This window comes from Phaethon aethereus, assembly GCF_964289735.1.
Source record: "Phaethon aethereus genome assembly, chromosome: 1".
Classification (NCBI taxonomy): domain Eukaryota; kingdom Metazoa; phylum Chordata; class Aves; order Phaethontiformes; family Phaethontidae; genus Phaethon; species Phaethon aethereus.
In genome coordinates, this window is record NC_138575.1 from 93,811,632 (window position 1) to 93,832,410 (window position 20,779).

Consider the following 20,779-nt stretch of genomic DNA (forward strand, 5'->3'; position numbering starts at 1 on the left):
TACTCTTGCACTGTTTTATAAAGTGAAGCTTCTTGAACACACCTTTTTGGAAAACATTTGACATAAAATTCCTACCTATTATGCTGCCCTGGGACTCCACTCCCTTATCACCAGAAGAGTGTTGGGAAGAGCGTTTGGGAAGCGATTCTGCCAGACTCCGGTGTAAAGTGCGTCGTCTTCGTCTCAGGGCAACTAATTTTCCAGAATCTTCTATAGACTGATTAATTGCATATTCCTCCATTAGGAGATCTGATTCTGCAGTGGAAAAAATAAGGTTACTGAACTTTCAAAAGGAAAGCTGTAAAGCCTAGCACTGAGACTTATATTGTGAGATATAGAAGGTAGCAGCGAGAATAAGAAGCACACCTTCCAGTAAATGAACTTAAAACAGGCAATTGACAAACTACACCTTAACCTATATCACCTGTCCTGTTTGCCAAGTGGCACTTAGTACACCATACCCGAAAAGTGTACATTCAGCCTATGCAGGACTGTTTAAGGACATGTTAGCAGTTGGACAAGCACTTTAAGACACTGTTAGACTGAGACTAGGAATCATGTTAGACTGAGCCTGCAGCCGTGGCTGGCCAGGCTGTTAGCAGACAGAGCCAGGGAACCTGCCAGGTGCCACTGTTTCTCTTCTCATACCCACAGTCAAGGAAATACTTAAAGATAGGCACATGCAGTTGAGAGGAATAGCTTTCCTGCTGTTCCTCATGTTTCCTTCAGAAAGCAATTACTGACCAGGTATACAAGAGCTCCTTGTTAGCATTGAGCTAACCAGGCTTCTTTTACACCCTGGAATTGGCAGATAAATTGATGATTAGAACTTCGGACTTGGGGGTTCTTTGGCATTGGCCTTCTTTTCAAACCAGTCTTTAGGGAATCAAGTTTGACATACATAGGAAAGGTAGCCTCCTTACTCCAGCACAAAGAAGAAAATACCTCACCAAGCTGTTTGAAGTTTTCCTGTATTCCTCCCCAGGTATTCTTCTCTATTACAGACTTGACAAGGCCCCAAGGCTGTTTTTTGTACTTCACTTCTGCAGAAACCCTAATAAACAGAACGCAATAGTGAAAGAATGCTCTTCTACGTAGCACAGTGATAGCAGAAGTCTCTTACCAGAAGCAGGCCTCTGTCTTATGTCCATAATCTGAAATACCAACTGGAACTGCCTTGGCTTTCCACCTGGGCAGCACTTACACTAAAGTGAGGCAAGAGACTGACAGAAGCAAAGACAACATATCTAGCTAAACCTTCAAGAGACCTGAATATGCAAGTTATGGGAAACATTTTGAAGTGTTCTTCAGACTCAGAGTAGCAGAGAGAATTTCTGTCCTCTGAAGTGTTCTCATTTTAACATGCATTTAAAATAGGCTTCAGGCTTTCAGATCATTAAGTCCTTCTTTTTACTCTGTATGTATACACATGGGCACTACGATGGCAGCAGGTGAAATTCATTATCACCACTCATGCACCAAGCACTTAGATCCTACCCTGAGTAGACAGAACTATGTAAGCCTACTGTGCTTCTAGTCTAACAAAACAGCATCAAGTAGAATTTGAGCCATTTTAAATGCAGTATAATAAAGCCAGCTGTAACACCACCATGCACCTTCTCTTCTATACATGCATGCTCTGTGCACCACATTGAAACCTAGGTTTTCGCTTTTAGCCTAGCATTCCCATGTGTCTCAGATAAAACAAATATAGCCCTCAGAGGACAAATGAGTCACTCAAAAAAAATAATCTAGAACAGTTGTTCAAGGACCTTTCTTCCCTTCTCCTCCCAGTAAAGAGGGAGTCTTCAGCACTTTTATAGCCTGAGATAAGCCAGAATAAAATCCAGGCTTGCTTACCTTTCCTGGCTACTGGTGAAGTTTGAGATAAACGGCTTTAGTAAAGACAGCAGAGAAACTACCAAGGATTACATAATCAGAAAGTCACACAAAAGCACTGAACATGGAACTTGATCACTTCAGATGTTTTCAACAAATGGGAAAAGGAAGTGCCTTTTAAGACTCCCCTATCTAGGCAGCGTTTAATAATAAAGCCTGATTCACTTGAGTACCTTCCCTGCAAAGGTAGGTATGTTCCATCTTCCCTGCACCTTCCAGTGAACCATCCTCCTCTGCAGGGTCTTAGCAAAGTATCTGGGAAATTTTGTAATAAAACATCTCAGGTAGTCCCAATTTATTCCACTCACACAGCTGCACTTGAAAATACAAGGCTGGTCAGAACCCAGTTCAATCTTGGAGAGGAGTTCTGTACTTTGTCAAGTCAACATGAGAGTTCATTTCTCACTGAATTAGTGAGATCCAAATACAGCACACGTGTGGTAAGATAAACCAAACTTCTTTTTCAGAAGGGATCCTCAACTTCAAGAGAAACTGACTTTCTCTATGCTGTTGGCAGATCTTTTGATAAGCACACTTCATCAACCCTAACATATATGCCTTGGCTTCTCCCCTCCCACTGTGCACCACTCAAGCTCACCGTAATCGACACTTGTGACTGGATGTGCGGCTGATGCAGTATCTGTTCACAGTGTAGAAATAATCATGGTAGGGGACATCATGGGTCAGTACCTCAGCATCCACCTGATAAGACTGACCTTTCTGGCTCTGCTTATGCAGGATCTACCATAAAAGAAAATAAACATAAGAAGGTATATTCATGGTACCTGATTTTTTTTTTTTTTCCCCTTTCAGTCTGAATTCCTTAGGCTAGATCAACCAATTCCAAGTGAACTAGAGTAGGAAAAAAGCCTGAACAACCACAATAAAAATCAATTAAGAATGGCAAGTACAGATGGGGTGGGGAAAGAAGATGCCTTCCGCTACAGCCAACATAGGCAGCAACAGTACTTCCCCACTGCCATTTCAAGTACCAGATGTAAGGCTGGCCACTGACTCATGACCACAACTCTTCTTTGAGACTGACCTACAAGACCTTTCCCAAAGCAGAATTACACAATGGTTGAGATTGGACAAGAAGTACCTTCCAAGAACCCTGCTCAAGGAGGGCCATCTAGAGCTGGTTGCCCAGGACCATGTCCAGATGGCTTTCCAACATCTCCAAGGAAGGAGACACCACAACTTCTATCGACAACCTGTTCCAGTGCTCCGTCACCCTCACAGTAAAAAAAAAAAAAAAAAGTGTTTCCTGATGTTTAGAGGGAACCACTTGTGTTTCAGTGGTGCCCATTGTCTCTGGTCCTGTCACTGAGAACCACTAAAAGATGTGGCCTTTGGTGGTAAAGGCCTGGCTTGGGCTTCTTTGCACTCTCCTTTCAGGAATTTACATACATTGATGGGATCCCCCATAAGCCTCCTCTTCTCCAGGCTGAACAGTCCCAGCTCTTGGCCGTTTCTCATATGATATGCTCCAGTCCCTTAATCATCTTAGTGGCCCTTTGCAGGACAATTTCCATCTCTCCTGTACCGGGAGCCCAGGAGGACACTGAAAACGTTTCATTGAATCTTTTCACCTCCCAGTTCATGAGAGATGTTATCTCTTCCCCAGACTTAATGGGAGAAGCTTACAGCCATCTGTAAAGGTAGAAAGCCTCAATGATTTCATCAGCATTTGCTCGCTAATGGCAAGAGGGGCAGTAAGCGATACTTAGAGATACTACATTTAAACTGCAGATCCACATTCAGCTCACTGAACTCTAATCCATGGTCAGACCTCTCCCTTGCTTTAAATGGTGACGGACAGACACACACACACACACACAGTACCTGCTTTTCAGTTGCAGTTGTGAACTTCCCACAAAGTGGATTGTTAATAGTTACAGTGTACGTCAAAGTCCTCAACTGATTGCCACTGGAATCTCTGTTCCAAGGGGTTGATACAGCATCTAGATGAGACATTATGCAAAATCTCACATGCAGATTACCTAGAAGGCATTCTCTCTGCCCTTTCATATCTTAACAGTTTAAGAACAGTGGTGGTGGGAAAGAGACAGAAACCCGATTCCAAATGACTGTGTTTTTTGCAGGAAAAAGGGAAAACTGTGGCTCACTGATGAACAAAGGTGAGGCACTAAGTAGTTGAACCTGAATCTACTGAAAAAGACGTGAGGGTGGGGAGAAGAGTAAGCAATGAAATGAAAATAATGTAATTTCCCATCTGCTTAAAGTTGAAGAGATTCACTTAGTATTATCAAAAGCTTTTGCCATTTTGCCTTCCAAGTTGACGCTGAATAAGTATTACCCTTTTTCACTTAATTTTCTGTTCTTATGAACTCAGTGAATAAAATTTACTCATCCAGAAAATTAAAGCCTGTGACTATAGTTTAGGAGGATGCAATGACTTTGCCTGTGTGCCAGCCGTACACATTCCACTATCTCTGGGACACAAATGTAATCAGAAATACTCCACAGAATGCATCAACTTAATAACCTACAGAAAATTCAGGCATTCAGGTGCAGTTTTGTGGTGCACTGAAATGAGGTTTTTACTCAAAAAGGTGACTGATCTACAGAAATAACAGGTTAGCTTTAAATATCCTCTTTCATAGTGGAATTTTAAAGCTTCAAAATTCTTTTAAAGTAAGGACAGACTTAAAATTCACCTTAGTCCTATTTAACATTTCTCAGACGTCAAAATTTTCAGGATAGTTTGCAACACAGACAAAAGAGAGAAGAGTATATTACCTACTATACTCCTGGAATTGAGAAACCTCTGCATGAAGTGAGAATTGGTGAAAAGGATTTCAAACATCTTGTCTGCAGTGATGTGGAAAACTCTGTTTATGAAAAGTCTCCCATAGAGATCATTCTCAGAGACTGTCTCCTTCACTGCTAAGGAAAGGCAGAGAGATCAGGTTAAGAAGAGAGCAGTATTATGAAGAAACTTTATACTATTCTAAGCTTTATTGCAGCTTAAATCCTTCCTGGGCTTGCATCACCATTTGTTTCTCACTCTCAGAAAGCCAGTAATGATAGCAGCACATGATTTGGTAGGTAGGTTGTCTTCAGGACCGAAGTCCAGAGTTGATTTTCTAGCTCCCCCTCCCGCACCCCATTTCCCTGTGCAAACATAAATTGATAAATCAACATCACAAGCTCCCATCCCTTTAGTTTTGTGTTCAATATTCTACTAATCTTACAGGCAACACTGGGGAAGACAATAAATTCGCATAATCTTCATTAGTATGTCTGCCTATTGTACAAAGGGCATAGGAAGCAGGACAGTGAAACCATAATAGCTTTCTTTTTACTTGTGGCTAGTTTCAGAAATCTGCTTTTAACATCTATAATGCTGGTAGTGTCCACAGTCTAAAAGACCAGGTCCAGACTCCCAAACAGTTCCTCAGACTGTTCCTCCCTCCATATCTATAAAAGGAATGCAAGAGGTACCCTGCTCCATTTTGCAAGTCCTGAAAAGTGCACCAAAATGCTTAATTGCCATCCCCTATTTCAAAACCACCAACAAACCCCAGGGGCATTCTGTGGCTGCAGCACTGATCTTTGTCATTTCTGCTTCTTGTTGGTTGCTGGCATGACTCAGCTTTGTGGTTGTCTCAGCCACTCTTGCAAAAGATAAGGGATAGAATTATAATCCTGGAAGGCAAGCAGTTTCCTATGCCAACCCCAACTCAATCTGCTTATCCCTTTAAAACAAGTCCATCCTCAGCTATATTTACCAAAACAAACAAACAAAAAAAATCACCTCCACACATCATTAAAATAAAACAAAAAGTCTGAAAGCAAACCTTGCATAAGCAAGGCAGAAGTTAGGATCCCTAACCTTTCAACTGACACAAATGAACGCTCAGAGCTAGCAAAGGTCAGTGCCAGCCACCAATGCAAAGGTAGCTTGAATATCAAGCTATAGTTCACAAGCTGCCTATAGGCTAAGGTTACAGCACTTAAAACAGTACTGCTTGGTAGCAGTCAGTATTGATAAACACCAACACAGCAACTAAACACCCTATGTCCCCAACAAAATCCAGTTCCGACTCTGAGCAGACTTCCCCTCCAGTGCTGCTTCTAGCCTGCTAAAAGTCCCTGTTATACATCTGCCGCCAAGAAAGTTCTCTTTGGCCTAATCAGGCTTCAATGTAGGACCCCAAAAGTGAAGCACAAGTGCCATATTTTTGTGCTTGCACAAGAGACGGACTTCCTTCCCACATCATGTTCTGCTTACGCAATTTTAAGTCTATACAATTACAAAGTGGAACCAAAAGCAAGCACAGATTTTAGAGAGGCCGATTTAACCCGACAGTATGCAGTCATTACTTGCTAGAATACAGATTCTGCTGTGCTGAAACATTCCGCTGAAATTCAGCCTGGGTTTTCAGCTTATGTTCACTGTATTTCCCCTCAGAGCTGAACCTAATTCCATCAAACACAGTCAGAGTGAACTCTAAGTTTGACCTCTGCTAAAAAGGCCTCAATATTACAGACCTCTCCTTTCTGTGTGCACTCCCCACTTCCTCTCTTTCACTAAGAGATGGTGATTAAAATCTAAGCTTCAGGTTTTGATGTTGGCATCCCCTTTGTGTACTGTGCATCAGCTAACATGCATGAAGTCAGACACTAGGTAATTCAAACTGAGTTGCTCTGGTTGAGTCTTAGTCAGCTGGACCATGACATGCCCAAGGAATCTGCTACCACTTAAAAAGTACAAAGGTTATTTTTGTATTATCTTATGTTTGCTAAGACATACAAGTTACCTTTGCCCCAGTGTGACTTAGCTAAACCACACGTTCATCTGAAATGCTGGAGGACAGCTACTATGTTTCTATTGATGGAAAGTAATTTGGTAAGCCACAGCAATTTAGGATATGCACAAAGCCCATGCATTATTACCTTAAGGTACAGACCTTGCTACTGAGATATTTTACTCTTCAAGCATGACGTCTGTCCTCCTTGTACTGAGTCTTAAGCAAGAGCATCCACGGGTCTATACAAAATTTCCTGTCAGTTGATTTGCCTACGCTATTTCTATCTAGTCATGTGTCTAACAAGGAATAGTCAATGAAGTGCCAAGTGCATGAGCGTTATCTATTGAGAAATACGTTTTTACTTACAATCCCTCTCAGCTCTCGGAACAAATAAAAAAAAAGTTGTTTGTTTTTTTTTTAAATGGTGTTATCACAAAGCAGTATTTTCAGAAAATCCTAGCTGAAACTGGGTTGATCAGGCCCATCAGCCACTTTAGATACTAGGATTCAAACAACTGTTTTCCAGTCTGGAAATCTTTCAGATGATACGTCAAAGGTGCATGTATGAATGCTGCTGTGAGTTCCACACCTGCAGAAGCAAGTAACTACATACACTGAGAGCTTGACAAGCTTCAAGCCACTTCCGTCTGGGCTTCTCAGAGTTTAGCTGTAGAAATTCTAGATGAAGCAGTAAGCAGAAACAGTAGCATAGCAAACAGTAAGTGTACCGTATATAAGCTTGCAATTTGAACAGAATTGAAAGCTTTAACCACTCGTCTCTGCTACAAATGAACACGCATGTTTGTCTCCTGTGTTGTTTTAATTAACACCAGTAAACCCATCTGCCTTTTTCTTATCTCAAATCTCAATACAGGAACATGAAGCACTTTACCTAGGGAGTGACTTAGAAGTACTTAGAAGTTCTAACTCCTCAGCAGTATGCAATTATCAACCATTAACTCTTAGCCCGAATACATTTATAGATCAATTGGAGCTACTGTCTGATAAGAGAACATGAGATTATTCTGACTTTAGGTTGGGATCCCTAGGGACCCAAAAATCCAGAAGCAAACATATTACCCAGAGTGTCCCAGTTCAGAATGAAGACAGCAAGTCTATTCCCTCCCCCACTATTGCCTCACACTTCCATAAGGTCATTTTCATCACTGTAAGGCAATCTGTGAAATACTGCTTGAATATAATACCATTATGCACCAGTAATTGCAGAGGTTTGAAGACATCTGCAGTGCAAGGAAAGGGAGAGAGAAAACTGGAGGCGGGGGGAAAGGAAGCGGGGGAAAAAAAAGTTCTTAAAAATCTTGTTAACAACTAACAGCTCCAAGCTAAACACACACCACAAGCAAATTAAGACAGCTGAACTGGTAAGAGCAGAGGCTATCAAACAAATTAATAAGACAGCTGCTTTTTCCACTCCATGGAGTTCAGGAAGGATCAGGTGAAAAAAAAAAACTTATATATGCAAATCTTAGCACTGTTGAGGATTTCTATGCCACTGGGGATGGGGAAAAAATTGCACACTGCATGAATAATGCAGGTAGGAGCCTTCAACCAGATAACACCTGAAATCAAGTCAGTAAAACCAATTCCTAGAGTGCACATGTTCCAGATACCATCTAGTTAAAAGACTATATCAACAGTATTAACCATTATCAAAGAGCTCTCCTATACTTTAAAAGATACAAAAGATTTTTTAAAAGTACAAAATTAACTTGGAGGTACTGAGTAAATACTGTGACAGTGCTAGCTTTTCCCAGTTCACAACATTAAAAAAAACACCCCAAACTTATGTCTTTTGCCTTTAGGTAACTCATACATCCTCCAAACCACAAGGCAAATAATTTCTAGTTATATATTCAATAAGACACATGTTTTAGGTATTTTTATTAAAATGCCAACAAGGTAACTGGGCTACTCCTCTTACATACATTGTATATTCAAGATTTCCTACCTTGGGGCCAAAAAACCAAACCAAAACATGGGGCTGAACTAATTTCAGCCACCCTGTATTTCAACCATTTTCTGCCCCATATCCCTATCTGCAAGAAAAGTCAAGCCACCACTGTACCCACCTCACAGCACTACAGTGCAAGCAGTTATGCTCTCCTGCAGATCACATATTTAAGGTGGTTATTAATACAAATAGAAACAATACAGTAAGTCTGTCAAGTTATGCAAGGAGATCAGGAATTTATGATGTCCCGATATACAGTAAAGTTTTCTAACAGAAAAGACTGTTTTCCAATTTCCTGCTTCCCCCTTCCTCCTCTGAAGTATTTTATGCTGCTGAACATTGCCATTGCATATAGAAACCCTTCATACAAAAGAGCCATTTGAGGGAATTCAGAATCTCCTGGCTCTGTTTTGAAAATACATGTTCTGTGCTTGAACTAAAGTTTGTTTTCTAAAATTTAGAATCAAGACCACAGATAAACTTTTGGCTAAGCTAAAAATTAGTGTCATGGCTTGAGATTTATACTCCGATTTATGAAGTGGAACAAAAGCACTAAGATGCAGGTCAATAGGCTAATGCTGCACAGCAAGACGCACACCCCCTGTCCCCCAGTAAGCGATGTGAGAATTGCTTAGGGCAAGGGAACGGGTGTTGCTAAGGCTCTGGCATTCCAGCTTCGGGGGTCAGGTGGACCCGGAGTTGGAGAACAGCAGTCCTGAGCTTGCCCCTCACCTTATTTGCCAGGACACCTCCATGGCCAGCCTGCCTATCAGCCAGAGGACACAAGAGAGATTAATCGCATGGGTAAACCTTTGCCATGTGGGAAAGTTAGTTTCATTTGCATGAGGGAATTCACCTTGTAAAAGTATGGGGCAACTGCAATAGAAAACAGAAAAACAGAAGAAAAAAAAATTCTAAGCATGAAGAAGGGAATCTAAGAGGAAAGATTAATGTTGCGAGACTAGAAAATCCTGCTCTGAATAAGAAGAGACTAGTCTTGGGGGAGGGAGGGGAAATAAGAAAAGCATCATGAAGTCAGTTCTCTTAAAGAGACGTCTCCAGTTGAATATGCTCTATTTACTCAAAATCACCAATGCAGGGATGACAGGGAGTATTTACTGCTATCGTTTAGGCAAACAGCAGCATGAAAGACAACAGGACTATTTTCAGTTTCACTGAAGACCCTTGCCATAAAAAGATAAAATCCAGAGATGTGGTCCTAAGAGGGTAGGAAAACTGCAAGATATTTAAAACATCCAAAGGCCAAAACTTTCTGCTGCTCTAAAAGATACACCTATGATGGAGTAAACAATTCATCTGTGAAGCTTAAGTGAGTAGGAAAATGGCATAAACAGCAGCCTGTTCAAGTACATGTATTGACAAAAGTGATACAACCTGGCATGCATCGAGTTGAATCTGAACTCAAGTAAACACAGCAGTGTGGGAGAGCAAAAGGAAAGTTAGTTGAATATAAAGTGTTGTCTTCAGGCATCAATCACAACTTGCAGGTAGACAGTTCAATTCATGACTTTGAAAGCTTTCCTGGACACCTCAGTGATCCCAACATAATGACACCTGCAAGCAACTTCAGTTGCCAACTCTGAAAGGATGAGATGCAAAGTTTCTCAGCCAGATTAAGAACTGGCCTCAGTTAACTGAGCTGTTCTATTCCTGACAACAGGTGATGAAAGTAAGTTATCTCTTTGCATATGAAAGAAATATTCAGCTGCTACTGAGCACACTACTACTGTTGAGTTTTTCTGTCCTTCATTTGCACACCACTACACACCATTTGGAACCAATCCAGGTTGTGCTCACCTCGTTTTAAAGGCATTTACAGAGTCTGAGATTGACATATTTAACAGAACATCCACCACAGCTTCAGTGAGCTGTTTGAACAACTACAGCCCTTTGGCACAGAAAAGTTCCCCATGGTAAGTCATGGGGTAAGTCTCACTCATCTTAAGAGTGAGAATTTCTGAGGGGCTATTGTGGGACCACAAGAACAAGCACTCACAGACCTCAGCACAAGTCTCACTGTCATCCAGCCTGGGTGGAAGGCACACTCTGGCCTTACTCTCTCCCAGGACAACAAAACCACAAAAACACTCGTACCAAAACCACTGTAAGACATACAGCTACACTTGTCTCCTATGGTGAGAAGAAAAAAGGAAGCATGTAACAGCCAAGTTACAATGTCTACACTACTGTTGTCTCCAAGTTTCTTCTTATCTTGTACTGGGTAATGAGGTATGAGTTATGAGGACTGTATAGTAGGATCCATTAAGATACTCACTCTGTTGGCACACAAAGTATAAGCTGCTCCAAGATACATGTTAAAGTTTTTCACCCTCAGAGCAGATTCAGAAAATGCACAATGCACTCCTGAAAGATGGGAAGTTGTCTTGCCTGGACTTTCAGTGAGTTTCTCAGTTTACTCCATCAATAACATTTAAGTCCACATGCCATAAGAAAGTAAAAGTGTAAAGAAGGCAGGGGCAGGGCGGGGGGTGGGGGAATCTTTCAGAAACAGAAGAACAGTTTGAAATGTTTCCCCTCAGTTCCCAAGAAGTGAAAACAAAGGAAAGAAAAACGCTTTAAATATCTGTGATAGCATAGAAGGTGAACAAGCACCACCACATTGTCAAGAAACTTTTTTTAAGTTTAACCTGTTAGCAAGTCTACCCACCGAAGGAAAAAAGCAAAACCACAATTTGTTTTCATTCTAAACACCCCCAACACAGCAACTTTTTTCCCTCCCCAAAAACTAAGATACAAATATGTTTTTGCTGCAATTCTGTGAAACAAATGAGCAAACAAGTTTCATAAGATCAGCAAGTTCTCTAACTTGCTCCACAAGTGAGATGGAACACCAGAGTCAAGTTGTCTTAGAGATACCAATCGTTAAAAGACTTACCTTCTTCACTATCTGAGGCACTGCTCTTCTCTGGGAGATTTTCATTCTCATTCAGGTCCAAGGACTTTTCTAAAGACCTGCTCCTGACTAGCTTAACAGGTTTTCTTTCTGAAGATGGAAGAGGGCTCCTCTTTATTTGCTTCTCACTTGGGGACTCCTCCACCTGAAACAACCAAGAGAAAAATAATGCATCAGTAATCACAGACTATTTAAAAAAAGAGAAAGTTACTTTAAGAGAAAATAGCCATAAAAAGGAAGCCACAAGCAGTTCCATCTGCTCAATTACCACACAGTCAAGCACTAATTTCTCCCTTGTTCCCCTATCCCAGCCAATCTTCCTTCCTCTTTATTTCAAACTTCCACTTTACCCTTGGTAACAAGGGACAGACTTACTCATCTGTACTGTCAGAAAGGGACAGTTTACTCCCCATCCAGGCAGGCCCCTTGCACCCACCTGCATGGTTTGGTCCCCTTCCCTGCATCAATACTAGCATTTATCTATTCATTAACCTGACACAGATTATTTACTTTTTATTGATCAGGTTAGTTTTTTTCCTGCCAGTTTAGCAAGGGGTCCAATAATCCTGAGGGGAAGCATAATGAAATAGGTAGGGTCTCCCTTTTTCAGCAAGATTAGATCATCCCAGTTAAATATTTGTACAGTGTTCTTACTGTATAGGGCTTCATTACTCCTTGACAAAAAAAAAAGTTTAAAACACTGTCTGGAGTAATCCTACATATAAAATGTTGCTTCAGAAACAAAGCACTAGAGTATCATCTGCCATCTCCAATATATAAGCAGGACATTCCCCCAAAACATCAGTCACTGAATCAATGATGCAACTCTTAACCCTAAACAGTAGTAACTGGCAGCTAAGCTTACATGCCATTGCACGCTTCAAGAGGTAATTTCTAGTAAAACCGTATCCACAAGGTTTGTACATCTTAAAGTGACACCGAAAAAGCTTAGCTACTAGCTACGAATCATAGCTTGCATCCTAAACCTCTCCTCAAAGCTCCCATTGCCTCCAGTAGAACAGCAATACAGCCCCCCACATGCAGTAGTACACTGACTATAACAAGTAAGATTAGGCCTCCTCAGCTGGGTAGTTCCAATTCATCTGCAATATCATCATCCCTAAAGATTATTCAGCACTGACTCCAAAAAGCAAGAGCATCCACTACTTGAATAGTTATCATGTACTTCCTGTACTTCTAGACTTCTTTCAAAAAAAAAAAAAAAAGATCATCTACAGTTTTGTGCAACTACTCCCTCAAGGTCAAAAAGAGGAAGACTGAATCAGAAAAGCAGATCAGTTAACAAACACTCCTTTTGAAAGGAGCTACCATGCCTGAAGTTCTACTCAGTCACACAACAGGACAGAACCAACATTTCCACATCAAAATACTCTACCAATACAGATGGAAGCCAGAAAGGAGCTAGTTGTGGTTAAATGGTCTGAAAATTGACACAGATCCAGCACAGATCCAAGGAACTCTCATAGCATTTTGATGAATATCAGGGATCTGGTGAACAGGTGGAGCTCCCACCAGCAGCATAAGAGCAGCCCCCACCATGCCCTGCGCAGAGCAGTAAAGTCAGGCTCAAGTCAGAAGACTAGAGAAATACCTCCTACAGAGAAGCCTTTTATGATGCCAGGGAAGAGAAGATTCATGCTGAGGCTTTTGAAATAACTGATTAACTCAAACACAGTTTTCTTGTTTCTTTATTATTTTTTTTCCCCTAAACAGTAATGATTTTAAGAAGTCAGCTTTAATTAAAGACATATAATTTCTTCCTTTAATACATTTATCTCCTGAGCTAGTCCAGTACTGCTAAGCTCTGTGTCAAGGCTTTTCAGTTTTTTATCCTGTGAATAGCAGGCTCTGGGACTGGAAGGCTGTAAGGTCTCCCTATGAGGGGCAAAGGGAAGAAGATGGTTGATCCAGACAGGCAATGAAGTGGTTCTCGCATTGTGATGAACGGCACTTAAAATAAGCACATGTGCCATGACTGGTGTTACACACAGACTTTCTTTAATCAACTATGTCAATATCTGTCCAATATTTTTTCCAAGACAGGCCAAGTACTATAGCCAACACCTCCATCATTTCAGATCCCCCTCTAAAGAGAGCTTTGGGACTTAGTTTGCCTATCAAAGCAGGAAAGAAGGGGTAAAGTCTGTTTCTCTCCAGTCTTTGGAAGGTGATTAAATGTGATGTGTCAGTGCCGTGGTTTTTGATAAATACATTCTAAGCACTACTGTCTCCTGCTATTGCCCCTGTGCTTCTACAACATATGCTATAATCTTGTGGTTGTGGAGAGTGTGTCAACATTCTCAAGAAGTGCCAAATGCCACATATAGCTGAACACAATCATTATGTATTTTAGTTACACTCAAACAGTAAGCTAAACAGCTTAGCTACACATTTATCAAGACTGCACTTTTACACTATAATTAAAGAACTTTGGAAAAGCAGTTTCTTCAAGGGAGAATCCTAGCATTTTTCCTTGCATATAGACGAAATCCCTAGGCATTATTGCTTACCAACATGCCCAATCAGATTTAGCACCTGCAAGAGCATCTCTGGGTGTGGGCACCCAGCAGGTAAACAAAACACTTCTTTTTGAGGCAGAGCAATTATTCTTAAGTGGCTTGCTCTTATGCAAGAAAGACTTACAAGTCCAAACCAAGGCTACTTGGGAAGATTTTTAGTTACCCTAAAGAGCCCAAATTCCAGCAGCATCCACAGGCATCCCTTACAGTTCTCCAAAAATCTTGTTTTATACTGCTAGGATTTCCATGAGGGATACCCATCATCCGATTAACTATGATTTAACATCTGACAAATACCAGTATTTTTTGCTGGGTATGAGTTTCTAGCCATTAACTTGGATTTCAGGAAAACTGTTTAAAACCTGCTTAACCTCTTGATCAGTTTTAGCAAGTAACAAAAGCCAGGAGATTTATATGGTAGTAAAAACTATTACAAGCATCTGCCTTCCCTCCCCAAATTTTCCAAAGCAGAAACAGCAATTAGGTACCCAGCCCTAGTGAAGTTTCTAAGAAATGCTTTAGTGCTCTATTTGCTTTTCCAAGATCTTACCCTTGGGGTATCAATTAACCAAGAGAAAATGTCTGTAACCTTTTAGGACTACAACTACACAGAGTAGTAGGCAGGCAAATACATTCACAAGTTCATACATCATGAGTGAAGCACCCGTGCTTGTTCAGTTGTATTAACCCAAGACATTAAGGGAAAACACATCTTTAGTATACCAAGGGTGTTTTGCTTCCCCTTCCTTCTGAAACATTTCCATAAAAAATAAAAAAGGTTCCATGCATTCACAACAGCAGACTACCTGACCTTTGAAGGCAAGGATAACACAGCATAACTACCCTCCAATAAACCTCATGTGTAGTAGAGAGGACAAGTATAAGAGGAGATATTTTTTAAATGACAAATAGCACAAGCAAGAAAGCACTGTAAGAGAACAGAGACATTACTTTCATAAAGCACTTGCATAAAAATGCACATGGTCCCTAGGAAGGTGGATAAAACAAAACCCCACAGTTAATTTTGTTTTTAAGTAAACAAACAAAAAAAAAGAGACCAGGGCATAAACCTCAGCCTTCTAACCAGGTTATGCAGCGAGTTAGCGATAGGACATTGCTGAAACACCAACAATATTCTCTTACACAGAAGTTTGTTAATTTCCAAATTCAATGAATATTCTCAAAACCTGAAGATCTTGATACTAAATTTGGAATGTGAAAAACTCCTAGACTATTATGAATTCTCACAGGCTTCTTGAGAAATTAAAATCCCCATGCATCCTAATGCTTACAGATACACAAGTTAAGCATATATGCTTATCAGTTACAAATAACAAGAAAGGCTGTGTCAGCACTTACTCCTGGCAACACGTGTCTGTTGAGTGACTCTCCTTCTGTTTGAAGCGTGGGTTCCCGAACTAAACCAATCATTTTTGGTAGTTTTTCATCTCTTTCTCCAGAATCATCACAAATGCTGGATCTGGCCAAAGCAAAAAGGGAGATATTTTTAGAGATACAAGTGCTGAAAAATCTGAGAAAGCTTCTCATGTGTGATTTTTGCATTCAAACCATGGCTGTTCAGCTAATATTAAAAACTACCAACTCTTCTTCCCACATCCAGCTCATTAATTTCTCAAGCCATTTTCCTCACACTAGCCACCTTTCAGAAGGATTCAGCTTCTGACCACAAGGTTAGTAAAACCAATCACTGGTGAATCAGAAAGTGATTAGTGTAGGAAAAGGGCAAACAGAAGTAGGTTAGAACAAATTTAGAAAGAAAATGTTTTAAGAAAGCTTGGGACAAGAATTTTCTCCTGCATCCCTTACTCCAGAGTTGCAAAGTAGTGCATTTTTACAGGAAAAAAAAAAGCCAACCAAAACAGGAACTATTTAATGGAACATCTTCTGAAGCTCGCAGTGAACTTAAAGGGTTTTCGTTTTGGGGTTGTGGAGTTTGTTTGTTTTTTTCTCTAACAAGCATACTTGGATAACACAGGATTGAAGAGACGTAAGTCACGTTGTCCTGTTTTGCAGAGCCATACTTCTTTACAGACAGATACACAAATTAAAGCCCCATTATTAGATTGACACTGGCAGTTCATAAGTTAGTTCCTATTTGTTCCAAGAAATAAAGGCAACCATTTAAAAAAAATCCACTGTTATATGATTCCATCTTCCTAATTCAAGCTGAGCACAATACAAAAATAAGCTAAGACCTCAGACACCACGAGAACAAAGCAAAGCAAAGGTTTCTGTCTCCACAGAGGAGGAAAGTATCTGAACATCACATATAGCTCTATTCCATTCAGCCCTTCCACTACTGTTGGAGGGCATACAGATCCTGACTAGATACCATCATGAGAAAAGGTTGCTATTTAAGCTATCCTGTTCATATCCCCAAGCAGATCCAAGGAGAACAAAGTCTTCCTATCTCCCTCCTCTAAGGGGCCTCAGCTGTGCTCCTACTATTTTAGGCAATGAACACAATTAAGTCTTTATGCAGGCTCAGTTTATGCCATTTGGTTCTTTGCATCCTTTTACTATAGGCTTAACCCTTCTGGTAAGGCTACAGCAGCACTTTAGAAAAAGAATTTCTAAGAAAGAGAACACTGCTTCTCCCTGAGCATTTCAATAAGCTTTATAGCCGCTCCTTACCGAGACTGCCCGTTGTCCTCAGATGATGAGTGGAAGCTCTCCATCTCCTCGCTGTTCAGGCCCAGCTCAGAGCCATAGCTCTGGTGCACCAGCTGCCAAAATTCCTGCTTGGTCAGCCTCTGAAAGAAAGTGAGCTAGTCAAGAGCTACAGTATGGGACAGTAAGGCACAGGAGGTAAAACAGTAAGAAGTTTGAATTACACCACAGCCTTTAACCTCAATTCTGACAAGGACTGAAAGCATTTAGGTATCATGTTTCAAGATTAGATTTCAGCATTTTGGGGAACTGTACTCCTGTCAACTCCATATTGCCAACCCATCACTGTTCAACCAATAACACCAGATATGAGAAAAAAAAAAAAATGTTCTTTCAAGAAAACACACACTTGTAGCCACTACTTGCTGCTTCATGTGTCACCAGTGTTTTCACAGATATCTTCAAGTTAGCTCCCTCTTGAATTTCACTTGATACAGCACAAGACCAATAACTAGTAGACAGCCAGGGACTCCCTCTTTGATCTTGGACAAACTGCTTAGCAGATACACGCCTGTTTCCTCAGGATGCTCAGAGCACTTTACAAATGGTAAGAGGCTAGCATTTCAGTCACTACAGACAGTGGTGTCTGGGTCAGCCAACTGTCCACTTTGCCAAGGGGGGACAGGAGGTCCTCCCTTTGGAACAACACCAGAACCCCCTTTACATGAAATAATTGCTTTGCTCAGTAACAGTGTTACCTTAACTCATCACTAGCTACTCTTTATCATGCCTCTGCCCTGCTCCATGAGTTCTCACAGCTACTGAGATGTATTTACGTTCTCCCAGATGATCAGAAGAGTCAGGAAACGAAAGTAGTATGATAACTCGTATCAGCAATGTAAGCAACTAGTTTCAAAGTCCACTTCAGCTGTAAAGGGCTAGTAAAAAAAAAAAAAAAAAGAAAAAAGAGACAGAGAAAGGAAATAAGGTTCTGGGATTTAGCAGAGCTCAGAGCACAATACTGGTGATCTTAAAGGAGACACCACACTGGAAAAATGTGTCTCAGCCACAATCCATATTGATCAAGGGAACAGAACTGTGCTAATGAGGTAGTAACACAAGTACTGCTTACTATTTGCATGAAATGATCACATTATATAGCCATGCATTATTTAAAGGGCTTTTAAAGATCCTCTCCACCTCCTCTCTCCACCTGTGGAGCGTTACACTACCCGCAATTTTAGACAGACACGAAAAAGCTGCCTCCCACCAGCCGGACCGTACTTGCACGCCCACTTACTCCCTCGGCGCTCTCCCCCCGGGGCTGCCGCCCCCCCCCCCCCTCTCACCGGCGCGGTGTCCGTCCCGGGGGACGCCCACCGCCCTCCACCTCCACAAACCTGGCGCTTCCTGCCGGGCAGCGCCGCTCCCGGGAGGTTCCCGGGACACCCCCGGCCTCGCCGCCCGCCGCCGCGCTGCCACTTCCTGCTCGGCGGCGGTGGCGGGGCCCGGACGGAGCCACCCCCCCGCGCCCGGCGACGGCGGCTGCCGTGAGCGGGGCACTCGCGGGCATCGTCACAGCGCCTGTCACCGTCGCCGGGACACCCACGGGTGTCCCTCTGCCCCCTCGCCGCGGGACCCCCGCACTGCATTGGCAGGGGGAAAGCGTGCGAGGGTCAGGGCAAAGCACACCCGGTTCTGGGCACAGCTAATCTCAGCCGCTCTGAGGGGGCGGGTGGGGGGGTCCCCTCGGGTGTTGTTCCAACACAAGGTTTCAGGCTTTTCAGAAAGTGGCTGGCAACAGCCTCTTGGTGGTAGAGATAAGTTTCAAGGTATTTAATCCTACCGAGGGCAAAGTAAACATTAAAACACAAAACACACATGTATAAAGCAAGGGTCACAACAGCTAACACCAGCCTCCCTCTGCCATGGGAGTTCGTTCAACAAAGCAACATAGTGCTAAAACACACGCATCAACATACAGCTGCCTTTCTTTCTCCAGGCACGCTGTCTTTTAGAGCAGTAAACTCATAACCACAACCAACCACCTCCAGCTGTTTTCATTCAATGGCTAAAAACAAGACTAGGCATTATATAGTTTCATAATATTGCCAAAGTGTATCTTTACATAGCACACCTTTCAACCAGAAATTAAAGGACAGAAGCAATGCCACTTTCACTTCTCTTGCCCAATATTGCCAGTGCCTTTATTTCCAGGCATAAGAAAATAACTGGGAAATGGCTAGTGTTGCTAATTAAATTCACTAGCACGTTCCGCACCAGGCTGTGGGCAAATCAGACTGTCCTTGTACAGAGAGCTCAATGGTTTGAGGAAAGCAGAGAAACTTCCAGCTATGCATTTTAGGAATCTATAAAGCTGTTTCCTGTGGTTTTGTGAAGTCAACGTTCCCAACTTCTGCTTCTAAAACAGGATTCTTGCATTCTGCTCAATTATTCTTAGCTCGGCTAGATACAAGTTGTTAATGGTCACAGCCCAAGATCAAACCAGACTTGCTTTATTGTACCAGAAAGTATTAGTTCTGAAGGCAAAAGGTGGGCACAAATTTTCTGGGTCAGACTTCTGCTTCTGAGAAGATGGTTTGAGAAGCTCCGAAGCTTGAAAGGCTGAATCCAAACATGAATTACTGTGCCCACTCAAGGTGATGGTCTATGCTGGGTTTTATTCTCAGTTCTCTTTGTAAAAAGAAACAAAGGCTACAAGAAGCAGCTGGGACATGCTTTTGTCTTTTTAACTGGGAGCATAAAACATCAGCACTTTGTTTCATCCTAGGCAAAACGGTGGCATGGCACAGCAATACTACAGAATACCACTGACATAAGTGTAGCTGCTGATTTTTGCCCCCTATGGACAGATGCAGAAGTAAGAACAAGACACTCCACACAGGTTTATTCCAGAGGACAACACACCACCACACACCACACTCCTAGCAGGCAACTGCAATGTGGAATTCTGTCTCATCGCTTGTTTGCGAGGGAAAACCATAAACTCCCCCTCTAACTGCCCAAACACGATTGTCAGAATCAACCCAACTCCTCTTTGATCTCCAAAACAATCCTCATTGCACACAGAAGTGCAAATAAGCATCTCTCTCACAACCTTCCCTGAGAAGCCATTGGGGAAAGGTGGAACTGCTGTCCTGGTAGGTATTTGCCACAAGAAGCACAGCTCACCAGAAATTCTCACACCTCTAGGCTTACCTGCTACAATGTCTTGGGAGACAGGTGCAAATCTCTACCCAGCAAAGCATAAGAACAACAATAGGAAAATAAATCCAACTCTAAGGAAGAGGACTCATGGGAATTGAGACCGATTAAGTTAAGATCTTGTTCCATTAGAAGTAAGGAGCACTGTGTTTGTTTGGGATTTGAATGACTTGCCTAATTAGATTTTAATTTGTTCCTTCCTCCTTAAACTGGAGGGATATTTGGCACCCATAAGCTTTAGGAAGGGAAAGCAAAAGTATAAATAGCATTGCTCTTACTGTCAATAGCAGCCATTAGTAAAGTTATTTTACCAATCTGGAAAGCCCGTTACAAAACAAATTTTGGCTGATTTCACAAACCGATGTATTATTGAAAGCCTCAGTGGATGTGGAAGCAGCTATCTGTTTTATCAAGACCGGTGTCATGTCTCTTCCAGACCTACATTAATGATTCCTGATTTTCCATGATGCTTCCCCCTTGACCAGGAGCATTTAAAAAACAATGGCAAGGTAAAAGCCTAAGAGGCTCACTCTGAGTACATTTGGCAATAGAAATAGGAAAAAAAGTGGAATTTTTCTTGAAAGGAAAAAGCCTTTACATGGATATTTTAAAAATCAGTCTAAAAAAAGTACCATCTTTAAGAGGAAGCTACCCACTGATTCCTAGAGGAGCCAAAGTGTCAAATGCACTTTATTGTACTCTAAGCAAGATCTGAAGGAGAAGCTATGACCTAGAGAATTACAACTCAGCTAATGGGACCGGGAGTCCTATTCAGAACACTGACACAAAGTTGGGGGAG

At 41.7% G+C, this 20,779-nt stretch overlaps 1 protein-coding gene across 1 annotated transcript in view; it reads right to left on the reverse strand.

Annotated features, from left to right (window-relative positions):
* GRAMD1C (GRAM domain containing 1C) overlaps positions 1 to 20,779 on the reverse strand; it is a gene marked incomplete at both ends in the record, with an annotated part of 54,113 nt that overhangs the window by 4,745 nt on the left and 28,589 nt on the right. Inside the window, 8 exons of the mRNA XM_082005450.1 lie at positions 76 to 255; positions 951 to 1,054; positions 2,498 to 2,640; positions 3,745 to 3,863; positions 4,663 to 4,809; positions 11,567 to 11,729; positions 15,484 to 15,604; positions 16,780 to 16,898. Of these exons, the coding sequence (XP_081861576.1) occupies positions 76 to 255; positions 951 to 1,054; positions 2,498 to 2,640; positions 3,745 to 3,863; positions 4,663 to 4,809; positions 11,567 to 11,729; positions 15,484 to 15,604; positions 16,780 to 16,898 (1,096 nt within the window). The remainder of the gene's footprint in view (positions 1 to 75; positions 256 to 950; positions 1,055 to 2,497; positions 2,641 to 3,744; positions 3,864 to 4,662; positions 4,810 to 11,566; positions 11,730 to 15,483; positions 15,605 to 16,779; positions 16,899 to 20,779) is intronic.